The sequence below is a fragment of the Anas acuta genome, chromosome 5, assembly GCF_963932015.1.
Source record: "Anas acuta chromosome 5, bAnaAcu1.1, whole genome shotgun sequence".
NCBI classification, from domain to species: domain Eukaryota; kingdom Metazoa; phylum Chordata; class Aves; order Anseriformes; family Anatidae; genus Anas; species Anas acuta.
The window spans coordinates 49,441,690-49,456,466 of NC_088983.1; the positions used below are offsets into that span (position 1 = coordinate 49,441,690).

The 14,777-nt window shown below is 43.6% G+C and overlaps 1 protein-coding gene across 5 annotated transcripts in view; it reads left to right on the forward strand.

Annotated features, from left to right (window-relative positions):
• The window catches only part of LDLRAD3 (low density lipoprotein receptor class A domain containing 3), a 127,286-nt gene that overhangs the window by 61,793 nt on the left and 50,716 nt on the right, over window positions 1-14,777 (forward strand). For 4 of the 5 annotated variants that reach the window (XM_068684675.1, XM_068684676.1, XM_068684672.1 and 1 more), the window contains 2 exons: window positions 6,830-6,955; window positions 10,541-10,675. In XM_068684675.1, coding sequence (XP_068540776.1) covers window positions 6,830-6,955; window positions 10,541-10,675 — 261 coding nt within the window. The remainder of the gene's footprint in view (window positions 1-6,829; window positions 6,956-10,540; window positions 10,676-14,777) is intronic. The other variant, XM_068684674.1, reaches the window with a different exon arrangement.

The following is a 14,777-nucleotide window of genomic DNA, read 5'->3' on the forward strand; positions in this document are numbered from 1 at the left end:
CCTGGTGGTCCCCTCTAGATGGGGGTCAGTACATAGCCGGTTTGGAGAGCTTGGAGCTGGGGTGGGTTTGCCAGCTGGGAGCAGTCGGTGGCAGGATGCAGCGCGGATCAGGCAGCTACTGCCATGGATGGGGTGAGGGATCCAAGTCCTTGCCACACACATGTCCTCAGGAGTGTTTCCCCTGCTGCTGAAGTCCATTACTGCCTTCTGTTCTGCTTATACCAGTCCTGAACTGGCTTAGACTTTGTGTTTGTCCATGAAATTATTAAAGAAAACATTACTTTACTCTTTGACAAGCAAAGGCCACTGTCTCCACAGTACTCCAAAGCCTTCTCTTTTTCCCCTTTTCAAAGGAAGCAGCTGATTCTGTGGTAGCTGAGTTGTTTTTTGGTTTTGTTCTTGTTTTTTTTTTGTTTTTTTTTTTTTTAACTTTAGTATTTTTCTTTCTTACTATAAACTATAATGTAAATCCTGCCCACGTAAGCGGGTGATGGTTTATTAGGTCGGAGGCAACCTCTGATGTTTCCTGGGGGATTAGTTTCACTAATTTTTATAAAAATGTTGCTGCTTTTAAAACAAGCTGCTTGTTAGGCTCCCTTTCTGAGTCTCAATTAGCAGTTTCTGACTTGCAAGTTTTTCACATGAGTGGTTAAATAGGGAGCAGAGGTAAGAGTGCCCCAAGGGCTGTTTGTAGGTGCAACAAACGCTCTGTAATGGCTGTGTTTTGGATCAAAACTCATTAAGGTTTGTCTCGAATTGGAGAACTTCTGGTGTAGTAGACTTTTATGTGGATTTAATACTGGAAAATATTGCTCGAGTGCTAGCTGTTTTCTAGATAAGAAGAAGCAAGAAGAGGAAGTGAAACTTCTCGTCGTTCTGCAGGGCTGCCCTGCTGGAGGGTTCAGTGAGCCCACGGGTGATGCATTGGCGTGCTGTGCTGAGGTGGCTGCCCGAATGCAGGTAGTGGTGGCTTCCCTGCTGGGAACCAAAGTGAAAATAAGGCCCAGACAGCAATTAACCAAAGTTAGTATTAGCTGGGTTAGCATTTGTAGCAGTGCTTGAAGTGAAAGGCTGTCTTGGTGTCATCCTGCCTGTTACGTTGTGTTGGAAAATCAATCCTTCTCTGTAAATTCAAGTTAAAACCCATTTTTCCAAAGAGCGAGGAGAACTTGAAGAGATGGCTGTTCCTGTCTCCTTCACAGAGTTGTCACTGAAATGCTGTGTGTAGCTGCTCCTGGACCCACAGCACCGTCTGATGTGGCTGCGGCATCCATCAACACAAATTAACCTCAGGGATGCGTAAGGTGGTTTGCTATCAAAGCCAGGAAAACACCTGTGGCCAGGCAGTAGTGAGCATCCGCACACAACAGTTTCTGTTTAGAGAGTTGCTCTTGCATCTAAGTCCTCAGGTTTTGACGAGCTGAATAAATCCCCGGCCATGGCTGGGTTGAGCCGTGTGGGTGTGAAGCAGCACGCGGCTGTTTTGCCTGATTGCTACCTGGGGGGGTTCTGAGGCAACAGGCTGATTGCAAGGATGCTGATGCTGAAATGCCGTGGAGTTCACTCCTAGCTGCAGGTTGTCGCAAAATGTCTGCTGCTGATCTGCTGCATCCTGTTGTCCTCGCTCCAGATTGCAAAATGACTGAGACGCGTTTCAAAATAGAATTGTTTGTAGCGGTAAAAGAAGGAAATGTGCTTGTCCTAGTGGCTGCATCGTGTGGGGTATGTTACGCGCTATCTTTGCATCTGCTGTGAAAAGAAGGGAAATGCCGGAGGTGTGGTTGAGCTGGCTCAACAGTAAAGGTTTGTCAGAAAGTTTCTTCCCCAAAGCTTCATTAGCAAGACTGTGTACTGGCTTCTGTAAGAGAAAATTGACTTGTTATAAACGTATAATGGCTTCTTTTCAAGCAATGTCTCATTAGAGTGACAAACAGATCTAAATTTTACTTTCTCAAAATAGTAGTTTAGTATCTCCTCACAGTTACATAAGACTTTTTTTCCCCCCCAAGAGGTTGGCTGTACCATTTTGTCCTGGCAATATCCCTCAAATCTGTAGTCCATGACTGCAGTTCACTTGCTGATATATAGAGAAATCATTTGATGCCATGCTGCTCAATTGCCGTATTACCTATGGAAAGCAAATTGCTTGCCCATAACTGAAAAGGATTTGTTATAACCTTCTAATCAGGTTAAAAACCTTGTAGCCAAGTCAGGGGTGTCAGAATTGCTGTTGTGCAAGGATGTATCTATATGCAGTATATGGTTTCATAAAGCATATGCTGAATCTGTGTTTTTTTCCCCCCACTGTTCATCTTTTTGCTGAGAAATAATAAAATGGATTACACTTTTCGAAAAATACTTCTGTTTCACACTTGGTCCCCTAAAGATAGTAATATATTTTTCTGTTAATGCTGTAGAGCTGTGCCTGCAAACTGTCACACCCTCGGTGGGAACGTACAGCCGGTCCTGATTGGAAGTTACCAATATTTTTTTTTTTTTTAGAGCCTTAAAAGAAGGGGGTGGGAGGATGGGTTTCTGCATAGCATAAGGAGCGAGTTCACACACTCGCGCACATAACTGCCAAAATAGTTCTCTTGAACTTAAGTAAATCAATCTGGGGGGAACATTTGGCAAGCTTACACTGTGGCCAGCAGTTCTCTGTGAGCATCTTATCCCCTTCCTTCAGGTTCGAATTTCAGGAGATGAGAACAGCGTGTCAGTGAGGAGCAGAGTTTCTTCCCATACTTGCAGGAGTCAGGGGAGGCTGCTCCTGTGCGTGCCGGATCAGTGGCACCTTTTTCTTTAAATACCATGGGAATTCCATTTTGTTTAATGGAAATACAGATTCGTGTTAATGTTTCATTCCTGGGTTGCTTGTGCCATGACTAGGTAACAGCTGAAGACAAGAACCGAGGTGAATCTCTCCTTTTCCACCCTAGGTTTGGGGTGGTTTTGTGCTTGTTATAGTTCTGCAACAGATTTGTCATCTGGATCCAGAGTGGATCCACTCTTTGAGTTGCCTTTCTTTAGACACAGTTTTTTAAGTTGCTGGGTGTTTTTTGTTGTTTTTTTTTTTTTTTTCCTGTTTTCCAGGTGTGGCCTTCATTTCTTTCCCCTTCCCCTCAGCTCGTGGTCCCTCAATTTCTTAGGTTTGGGAGTCCTGGGCTCAGGAGCATTTGCCAGTTCCTTTGAAAACAACCAACTTCTCCCTTCTCTTTCCCTTGGCTGGTGATAACAGCAAGGCTAAAGAATAAAGAAGGTCAGATGATCCACATGCGTCTGTCCTTTTTCACCGCTCTTCTGCCATCTCCTGATACCCAAGTAATTTTTTATTATCCTGAGCCCATTTCAGCCAAGTGTGACAGAAGGATATAGATTGCAAAGATAATGATGTCCTTGAGAGCTTATCAAGACTGAAGTCACTGAAGGAGCCAAATAAGTAGCTGCTGTTACATAAAAGTGAAGCTTTTCACGTACCGATCTGCCTGAAAACTTGAGGCCTGTGCAGCAGAAGACACAATGATGCGCAAAGGAGAGGAAAACCTTTTTCATAACAGTCGTGTAATGGGAGTAGGAATTGCAGAAGAGTGCGGCGGAGAGTGCAGCAAATGGCTTGAATCCACCACAGGCAGGCATGAGCCTGCTAGATGTATCTGTTAGTCGTGAGGGAGCCAAAGACCTCAAGAAAACGGATAGCCTCGTTGTGTTCAGGGTAGCATTGCAGAACGAGAAGGTGCGTTTTTGCTCGGGAAGAAATAATTGTGTTTTCCATAGGAAGTTTTGTGAGCAATGATCAAACAGCTCTTGCCTGAATACCTCGGGAAAGCTCTGCCAGAGGACAGCGAGGATGTTAAATTGGAAATAAAGCAGAAATTCCCCAGTAGAGGTATCAAGAGTCTCAGGGTATGTGGCTTGGACTACGTCCTCATTTTTCCTGCATTTATACCCAGCACATGAGCAATACATTTCGTATTTGGAATTGGGCTTTGGAAGGCAGTTCTCTTAGGGAGTGAGCCTTGTGCCTACCAGCTGCTAGCTGTGTGGCTAGTGAGTCACAGCGGCACTTGAAACGGTCCTTTATCTCTTCAGGGTATCTAACATGAGAGCACCTTTGAGTTGGGATTGCTTGGTGTATGTATTATGCTTGCTGCAAGTATGCAGAGGTGCATTTCTTTTTTGTTTGCTGTTATTTCCTTCCTTCAGGGGTGAATAACTATATAATAAATTTAAAAAATAAAAATCTTGTTCTCTGGCTTGCTGTTTCAAGAGGAGAAGGACGAGCTAGGAAAAGGTTTAAAGAGAAAATTTTGAAGTAAGCAGTAGTCCAAGCAGTGCGTGCATTAATCAGTGTCCTGAATAGTCTCTCCCTCTTTTTGATGGGGTATTGGGATGCTTTGGACAGACAGACAATGCATTTTCCAGAAATAATGACTTCTTTTGTGGTCACTCCAGCTCCCTTTTCCTCCAGATGTTGTGAAACATTAAATACTGCTTATGGTTTGCCTGGTGTAGCTGAAGGGAACGCACCAGATGTGCTTGGGGCCTTCACCAGGCGTGCCTGGGGCCTTCTCGCCTGAGGGGAGTGGTGCGGGGTGGGTGGATTTTCAGTGGTGGCGATATTGGTCAGAAACTTGATAGCCTCCAAATTCAGACCCCAAATTGTGACAGAAGTAAACCTGCTTGAAGAAACAGGATGCAGGAGGTGCTAACAGAGGCAAACCCACAGCTGCTGCTGCTTCACCCTCCGTTTCTTGGAACCATTCGGGCTCAAAATACTCGCGGCTGAAGGAGGAAGCTGTCCAGAGGCAGCCGTTTGGGCTGGGGTGTGTTCTGTGATGTGGAGGAGATGCTAGCTTTTAGAAAAAGGGGAAGAAAAAAAAAAGGGCAAAGCATTGGGAACCTCTTTATGTAGGAGCATTGGTTGCCTGGTTGGCGTGTCGAATGCTCCTACGGCCGGCTTGCTTCAGTGCCGGTCGTGGGATCTGTTCCTGAAGTGTTTGTTTTGTTGCTTTTGTTTGAAGAGGTGGGGTATGGCACGGCCTCAGACCTTGTGGCTACTGAATTCTTTAGCTGAAATCAGTCTGCCACAAAACTCCAGCACGGGAGTTGCTCTTTGAAGCTGTGTGAAGCATTCAGGGGCTTGAGTGTCTTGGCTGAGGGTTTGCCATCGCTGGTGGTGTTGAGCACGGCAGCTACTTCAGAGTAATTTATCACCTGTTTTCCTACAAAGTAATGGTTCCTTTTTTTTTTTTTTCCCTAAGTAGACCTTGGATCTTGGATTCTCTTCAGAATGTGTAGTACTTGAATATCTGTAACCCAGTGATACATCCCATTTTACACTCCATAATCCTAACTTAAAACTACTGGTATAATAATGAAGAAAAACATGTAACAGAGGAACTTGTAGGAATTTGCCTTGGGAGGCCACTAAATCAAGCAAGAGTTACTGTAGCTGTGGTTTGAAGCTGTTTATATGTACTGCACTGAGTGATGGAAGATGGCTCTGCTACAGCTGCACTTCGTTTTTATCCCCGCAAGAGAGGTTCCCTTCCAAATTAAAACGAAGCTGCTTGTCCCCATTGAGTATACTTTGTGTTGTTGTTTTGTCTGTACTTCTGTGTTCCCTGACTTTGTCCTGACCTTATAAAACTGCCCACGTTGTCGGATTGGTATGCCATATGGCTACATAAAAAGACTGCCTGCCACCGCCATCTCCAGATCTGTCACATCTCAGAACCTGGGAGTTGTAAACACGTCTTGTACGTTTGGTGTAGAACTAGGGAAAGAAGGAAAAATTTACACAAAATCCCTGAAGTTAGAGAGCTGACTTCTTTCCTGTTGTTCTCGTGTGAGTGGTCTGCGTGCGGCCTCACGGCCTGTTGGCGTGCTCCGTGCTCGCCTCCCTGCCCTCAGCCAGGCTCTGCTTTCCAGGGCACTTACTGCAGGGTCTGTGCAGAAAATCAGGTTGTGTGCTAATCTGAAAAAAAAAAAAAAAGGGAAGGAAGAAAAAAATCTAAATTAGGTTCAATTGTCTTTACTTTGGGAGTTGTTTTTTTCTAGGCTGGTGATAACACAAGACTGCACTGGTGCTTGCCTTGAGCAATGTGGAGGAAGCATCTGCATTACTCTTGCTCAGGGCAGTGTTCCCTTCTCCCTGCCATGAAGAGTTGCTGTGCAGTGAAGTAAAAAAATGCAAAGTGCTTGAGATCAAATGAGATTCTGTAATCATTTGTTAAACATGTTTTGATGCCATTGTTAGTATTTAGTGTTATGAATTGCTGTGTGAGTACAAAATAGAAATAGATGTGGTTTATGTCCTGAAGAGCTTTATAATGAAAGCCATACGATAGAGAGATGTACAGTAACAGATGCAATTCATGCAACTCATGTTCCCTTTGCACCCAATTTTATATAATTTTCTATAAAATTTATGTAATTTTTCTATAATTTTTCTATAAACTATGCTAAGTAACGGCAGTGTTAATTATAGCATTTTCTTTTTTTGAATATGACTTTTACAGCCTTAAAAGTACTTTAATTAAGGTTTCTTATATTTTGTCTTTTCACAAAGACTCTAACTCACTTCATATCTTTCTATTCCCCTTTCCCTCTCTGGATGCTTCCTGCATCTTTATATGCCTGTCTTTGCACGTTTCTTCCTCCAGATCCCAAATTCTCCAAACTTGCTGCCATGTTCATTATCCCTGTCTGCCTTGGCCTCTCCACGTGTAGGCTTCTCTGAGCACCCTGTACTGCTACAAAAATGTCTTTTAACCTTTGTAAGACATTTCCCTAATCTTCACCCTCTTTTGTGCCTTTCTTCTTGCAGCAAAAGCCAAGTCCAAGTGCGGAGCCACGTTCTTCCCCTGCGCCAGCGGCATCCACTGCATCATCGGCCGCTTCCGCTGCAACGGCTTTGAGGACTGTCCCGACGGCAGCGATGAGGAGAACTGCAGTAAGTAAAAAGCACGAGTGAGAGCATGTTTTCTTTTACCTTATCTATAGTACACAGAATGGAAGCCTAGTTAGCCTTTAGCTCGAGTCAGATAACCTAGGTGATGTGTGCTTTCTTTGCTTTTTTGAGAGAGTCTCTCAGTTGCATCAAATGTTGATAGTGTTAAGAAAATAAGTCAAATCTGCCTCAAAAGGAAATGTAAGCTTTAATTCTCACCTCAGAGGAGTCTCATCAACCTCCTTGCAATAATCACTGCCTTACCTTCATCTTCCTTAGGACGTGTGTGTGTTCTCTGATCCTGAAGCACTGCTGTTTGCAGAAGGAAAGCTGCAAATCTTCCCTTCCAACCTAGTTACTTAGTTTTGTCAGGCACTGGCACTGCCTCCTACAACTTGTTACAGGGTGTATTTTCATGGTTGTTGGTTCAGCAGCTCAGATGAGACTTATGCAACAGAACAACTGTCTCTACAACAAGCAGCTCAAGACTGATGGTAGGGTGACATCCAACTGCTTTGCAAACCACTGCATTTTATAATGGCAGATGGCCTAACTAATGAAGGCAAGGTTTCACCTGCTTTCATCTTGGTTTTGGTCGTGTCCAATTTCCACCTACACATACATAAACACTGTCTTTTTCATTAGTATATTCTCCACCTCTTCTTCACTGCATTTTTTTCCCAGTGTAAGTGGATGATTTCTTCAGCAGTGTTTTTTTTTCCGGTTAATTTTAAGATGTTTTCTGAGCCAGTCATTGCTACAGGATGGAGCCTGTGCTATTGCGTGCATTGTCAAGCAAAATCAGCAACGCTCTCAAAATGTAGCCTCTCACTGCTGTCAGAGATAGAGAACCATGTGTGAAATCTACATCACAAAAACAGGGCTTGCCTTAAAAAAAAAAAAAAAAAAAGACATTTTAAGGATCCAATCAGTAGGAGTGATCTTTTTCTAAGGTCTAGCTCTGTTTTTTTTTGTACTTAATGTCTGCATATTACGTTAAGACCCATTTGTGATTTTGAAATGAGATTTAAGCTGCGTGTTTGCTTTTAACAGGTTCTCTGTGCTCAAATGCAATTCACATTGGGCAAATAGTACAAATATGACAAAATTGTTTAATTTTTATTTTCCCTTTTCTCGTCACCGAATAAGATTAATTATTTGTTTATCAGAACATTTAGACTTCTCTGTTTATACGTGTTACCAAACAACAAAAAAGCAAAGAAAGGGTTGTTTAGTGAAACAGGTTCTTGGAAGGAGAAGCAGGTTCTCAAAGTCTGATGTGCCTGCCAAGACGCAAGCTTGAGCTCCTGAGTCGCTCAGCAGCTTGCAGGGAAGTCACAGCAGAGATATCATTTGAAGTACTACTTGACTTGGGCTGAAACCCTTGCGTGTGGCTGCATAGATCCATTTCCATCTGTAACTCTAGCAGGGATTTATCACAGCAGTAAGGAAAGGTTACGTTCGATCCAGCAGCCCTGCTGCTATTATCAGGAGCTGGTAAAAGCCCTGATGTTGCGTGGGTCTGTAGGCGGAAGCTCGAAGCAAATACTTGCTCATTCTCCTGTTGGAGCAGGCTGGGTTTTTCCTTTTAATGTCATTTAAAGGTCAGGAGGAGGCCAACAGACACTGGCTTTCAAAGATAACAAAAGGGGCAGTCTTTGCCGTGATCTATCACTGTCTACTTCTTGGAGGACTTGCCTTTCTTGTTTGTGTGCTTCCCCCACATGTTGAGGTCCCTATGGCAGCGTGAGCATCCTTTAAAGGTGCCATCTGTTGTTGGTCCAGAGTGTTTTGGCTCCTGGGAGGCTGTGGCAGGGAGATAGCACCTCTACAGCGGGGATGAGGGTAGTGGAAGAAGATCGAAGGCTAGGGAAATTACACTGCAGTCATTGGGTTATACTTGAACAAATGGGTTATACAAGCGTGCTTTGAATATCTCTTAGGTAGTGGACAGACAAATGACAGGTTTCAGTTTAAAACAACCACCCTGGAGATAGTTATGAATTCCTCAATTTCTCATGTGCTTGTGGCATGTAGCTCCAACAGGGCCTTTCAGCTGATAACAACAGGCCACCGATCTTCCTTTTTCTCTTTGCCATTTAAGCGCACTCGTGGTATTTTCCAGTATACCTGAGTGTCTTGTCACAGCTTTGCTTATGTAGAGAAACAGCGCTGTAGGCCCTGAAGTGACCTGCAAATCAACATGCTCTGCAAGTACACGGCAGTTCCAGACCAAAGGAGATTTGGCATGTTCATAATAAATGTGCTTTTGGGGAGCTGGAGGAATTGCCCAGATGTAGGGAGTGTTTGTTATGTATACTGCAGATTACATGCGTAGCAGACTTTAAAGGTCTTTTTTTTTCTTTTTATTTTTGAAAGACTCTTTAAGGGCAGTTCTTACTTTAAGGAATAAAAAAATAGGAAGCCAGTCAGTATTTGGGAGCTGTAATCCCCTTTGTTATTGTGGCAGAGAAGCACTTTGAAGCAGACAAGGCATCTAAACAGCTTTTTAAGATTTTCAGTTGGAATGCTGCAGTCGGTTTCAGTCACCTCATTACCAAAAGTTGGCGGGAGTTCAGAGAAGAGTGACAAAAATGATTAAGGGACAGAGAGATTGATTTATGAGGAGATATTAAAAACTGCTAAATTATGCATATCTCAGCTAAGCCATGACTACGCAGGAAGATAAGGCTATCTACGCTGTATGTGCAGGGTGCAAACATTGTTCAAGGAGGGATTACGTAGTTATGTATGCTGGGGGATAGCTAAGGGTAGAAGGATGGAATTAGGAAAGAGAAAACAAAGATGAGTATCAAGAAAATCTCCTTGGCAGTGAGACACATTGAAGCTGTGATGTAATCTCCCAGAAATGCTGAAACTGTGCTGCTTCAGGTTTGTAAATGAGACTAGACAGAGCAGTAAATAAGCTGTAAGGTGCTAGGTTTGCAGTGGGTGAAGAGACTGCTCTACCTAAATGAGTCTGCCTAAATACTGCTCTGTTCTTACTGAGCGTGCATTCACCTAACTCACAGGGCCTTATTTTCCTGAAAGGATTTTCTGGGTGTGTATTACCCTCAAAAAGGAGTTTCAAATTCAAACTGAGAATTTGAGAAGTGTCAACGCTGCCGTTGTATCAATTCCAAAAAGCAAGTTGGAAAAAACAGAACCAGTGGTAAATTAAACTCTACACAGCAGTTCTCAGCCGGGACTGTTGGCTTATAAGACTTGAGCTAAACTGAGTTTGTCATAAGGGGAAGCAAAAGGCAGTGCTGCTTTCAGTTTGTCTTCAGGGTGAACAAAAGCTGAGCACAGTGCTTGTTACAGGGACTCTCATGAAAGTGAACAGAAGGCTTATCACGCTGTGGGTGGACTAAACCTCTGTTAATTCTAATGAATCTTGTATGAATTAGAAATTTCATCTCCCTCTGCTCAGAGAGACAAGGTGTGTTTGATTGCCAAGTTACTCCCACGTGTTCAGTGGATTGACCAACTGTTGCATTGTGACCTGTTGTTGTTGATTGCTTAACGGCTATTTCACTGCCCGATAGGAGAGTCTCTAATGAAAGATCTCACTTTCTCTTTTCACAGCAGCAAATCCCTTGCTTTGCTCTACTGCCCGATTCCACTGTAAAAATGGTCTTTGCATTGATAAAAGCTTCGTCTGCGACAGTCAAAATAACTGTCAAGACAACAGTGATGAAGAAAGCTGTGAAAGCCCTCAAGGTAGGCACAGGGTTTTCATTCTAATCTGCAACATTATCCCAACCCCAACTAATGCGGAGCAGGCACAGTAGAAAATATGATTCTGTTGGCTTGCTCTGTGTTTGCTAGAGCTGTGGTTCCCTGATCCTGCAAATGAGTGAAACACCGTGCATGTTTGTGTGTATGCGTGTATTTCATTATCGGTGTTCAGAGGACTGTTATCTTTCTCAGATTAATAAAAATGCACTTCTGCTGGAAGTGTTTATAATCTGTCATCCAGAGCTCGCTGAAGTTGCTGGGAATGCATTTAGTGACTTCCAAGAGAGACGGATTGGACCCGGAGGGATCAATAATACAACTTCACTTTGAGGAAGTTTGGTGCTCTGTCTGTTTACCATGAGTAAGTCCATGCAGGCTTAAAGCTTTGGGTCCTCGTTGCTCAGTTATTTTCTGCAGGGTATGTTTCACTGTGGGACAAGACTACAGTGAAAGAACACATTCCTACCCATTTTAATTTCTGTTTTATGAGGAGAAAAAAAATGAAGTCAGGAAAAAAGTTTTTACTAATGACTGAAAATTGTTTGTATTGAGCCTGGTGAGAATCTCAAAACACAATCTCTGGCATTTTTCTTTCTTTTCAACTTTTGCTCTATCTCTGCATACAGTGTTCCCCGCATTTGTTTTCTGTAACTTAGTACCATGGTGCTTTATGAAACATGAAATATATATGAATGACCTGAGGGTGACGAATGATGTGTATCAGGCATCAGCTGCTAAACGTTTTCATGTCTGAGTTACTTCTGAGAGACCAGAGTAGAAAAAAAGGGAGACTGGGTCGATGTTTGCAGGGATATCGCAGTGCGCTGGGACCTATAGAGAGCAGGATACATGAAGGGAGAGATAAGGCAGGGTATGAAAGATGAAATCTGAGAAATTGAAGGAGAATTACTTCAATATTTAGCTGCACTGATGATTTAGTCCTTCATGAAAGAGAAAATAATTCAGAGCTCAACACGGTGATAAATATTCTTGACAACTCATAAGGGAAGAGGGAAAACAAGCAGCAGCGATGTCAACAAAAAAGGGTTTACAGCAGTGGTGTGTGATGAGCTCTGCTGTGTGGTTTCTCTGCTTAACCTACGAGCTCTGTGTTGGGCTCGGGATGTAAAAGCTGACTGGGTCAGCCTGGTACTTGCCCAGCTTGTGTCACGTCCCGGAGACGTAACTCAGCTCAGAGAGAGCCTCCTGCGCTGCAGTTGTCTTGGGGAAAGGGAAGGGAAAAAGGGCTTGTGCTCTGTATTGCTACTGCAGTAGTGCTGCTGTGCTGAGGGGTGAATTGTTTTTCACTATGGGCCTAGGGCAGCCTAATAAGATTAATGTGTGTGGTAAGGTTTTGTTGGGTTTCTGCTTTTTTGGCATCGGTAGCTTAAAGCAGCAGTGTTCTTTTCCAAGGTTGGGATGGCTGCTTCCTCTGCAGATTAATTGGCTGGATTGCCTCCAGGTTGTTTGTTGTCATGACAATCTGCTTTTGGAAGTGACTGTCAGGCTCAGGAGAAGAAAAGAGCTGTATTTCATGAAGCCGCTACTTTGTCTTTATCTTTGGTCCTTCTGGAAAAGTCAGATTAGTAAAGGGGGTTAAGCAAAGCAATTCTGCCTCCTTCTATGCATGAAAGAGCCCCCACACAAGGAAAAAGGAATTCTTTCATTAGGACCAGAGCAGCAAGGAGTTGTTTTTATTTATGTATTAAAAAACAAAAACACTCAAAGGACAAAATTGGGAATAAGGAGGTTCTGAGGTGAAATTCTGGTTGTGGGGTGCGTGTGGGATTGTCTCTCTCCTTCGGCAGTTGAAGAGCTTCCCGGAATTGCCATTTCCCCATCTGTAAGTGGGATACGTTTGTATACCTGTCTTTCAAAGCGAGGATTAAACAGTGTAATGTGCTCAGCTTCCCATCTGAATGTAAATGAAGATTCCCTCTGGAGTTCGCAGCTATGGGTATGTCAGTGCTGGCTCCCAAACACACCAAGTACTTTGTGTTAATTGAGAATTAGAGGCTACAGTGGACAGTCTCTTTCATTTCTCTCAATTCTTTCTATGGTAATTTATAATTACCATAATTATGATGAGTTTTGTGTTAACACAGCACCCAAGAATCCTGGTCATTAACTGGAATTTGAGTGTTCTAGGTGCTTAGGGACAGAGCAAAGCAAATCTGTAGGGCGTTGTAAAGGCAAGATGGAGGATTTTCTTTCCACCAGGCATGTTATCATGTCAAATGTAGTAGCTTTAATTCAGTGTAATTGAGTGCGGTCTGACATAGGAGATTGCCCTTGTGTGCTACTTTCCTATCTAAAAAAATGTTGATTTAGCAATCAGTAAGCTTTTGAACCACTCCCTGTTGTATGATAGTGTCATTATCGCCATTTAACAGATGGGGAAGAAGAGGCACAGCTCAGCTGAACACAGCGCGGGCAGAGTAACATCCGGGCTGGTGGCAGAGCTTCATCTCTGCTTGTCTGCTGCAGGGGAATGTCGTGAGGCTTAATCAATGTTTGCAAACTGTTTAGAGATACTATGATAACATGTGGAATAGAAGTGTGAATTATTAATTGGTACTTTGCTCTCCTTCTGCTCTTGGGTATACTGACAAGTTTTCTAAATTAACACCCCTTCCTACTCCTCCATGGACTTCAAAGGCCTCCTTTATCCTACTGTCATTTCTGGAAGGCTCCGGTAGCATGTCTGGTTGGGTTGTGTCAGGTGCTCCTTCACTCATAGACTTCGTTTCAGTCAAGCACGGTCGCTCTGCAGGCTGGAAAAGAGGAGTGAAACCCCCTTCTGAAAAGTGTGTCCCATGTCAAGGCCAGGTCAGCACTTCAAAATGCACCCTCCTTGATGGGTACTGGCTTTGCTTGAGTGCTGTGAGTTGAGGTGAGCCTGAAACTGTGGTTTTATAATGATTCCTTTCAGTCAGAAATAGGGGTGGGTTTGTCTGGGGACAGAGGCCCCAAGGCAAAAACAGGAGGAAGGTCAGATTTCTGGAAACACGTTCCTGCCCTTCTTTCTCCTTAGCACTTGTTGCACATCTTCAGGGTGCAAGCAAGTGCTGCATATCTTAAAAGGGTCTGTATGTCATGGGGGAAAGGGTGAGTTTAAAAACTTAAACCATGACAATCTAGAAGCAAGTCAGATGATTCTGCTCTCATTCCCAGCATGGGTATTTTACCCTTGGGCTGCTGTGGTAATCCTCAGAGCTGTTCCTTTAGTCCCACCCCAGCCACACTCCACTTGTCTCTGGTGTCCAGCACTGAAGTTGAACGGCCAGACTTTTCCCGTGGTCTAGTCTGTGGTACGTTCATCCAAGTATCCGCCTGGTTTTAGGACTGGATCTCCATCCACTTTTTTCCTCTTGGAGCTCTGAGTCCCTCTCATGCCCTGACTCCACCGCTGGTGGTAACCCAGCCCAGCGGCCTTCTGCCCAGCACGGGGGATTCCCCGCTCTCTGCCAGCCATCCACCAAACTAGAATGGAATTCCTTGTTCTTAATACTATTCAATAAACGTGCAAATTTGTTTAGCTTTATGGTTACCTAGCTTATTCCTTTAATTGCTTTTAATCTGAAGGTGTTTTCACAGTGTTTCTTCCTTAAAATTCTCCTCCATTTTGTCCTGTTGGGCTAGAAAGATTTAGCCCCAACAAAAGCACACTGGCTATTTGAATTCAAACTCCTCTTCCTTTCACGGCCCTTCTTTTCTTTCCTACTAAGTTTGCTAAATACCTTTATTAGCCTTAACCCTGTTGCCTAGGAAAGAGGGTTTCTTTGCAGCCAGTCCACAGTCCCTGGGGCTGGGGCTGGCTTCAGGAACGTGGCCACAATTGGAGCTCCGCAGTTGTTGGCAAACAGTGCCGCCGCGGTCAAGTTGCACACCACGTGTTTTGCAGGTGCCCTACATTTGCACATTTGTGCTACATTTCTGCAATATATTTGGCAACGGCCACTGTCGCGCATGTGGATGCTTCCTTATTTAGTTTTGTGTATTTTTAATTGAATTCTCATTAGGATTTTGATGTACCCCAATATTCTAAAACAAATTTAGAAGCGTACGCAGTTGCCAGAAGTCT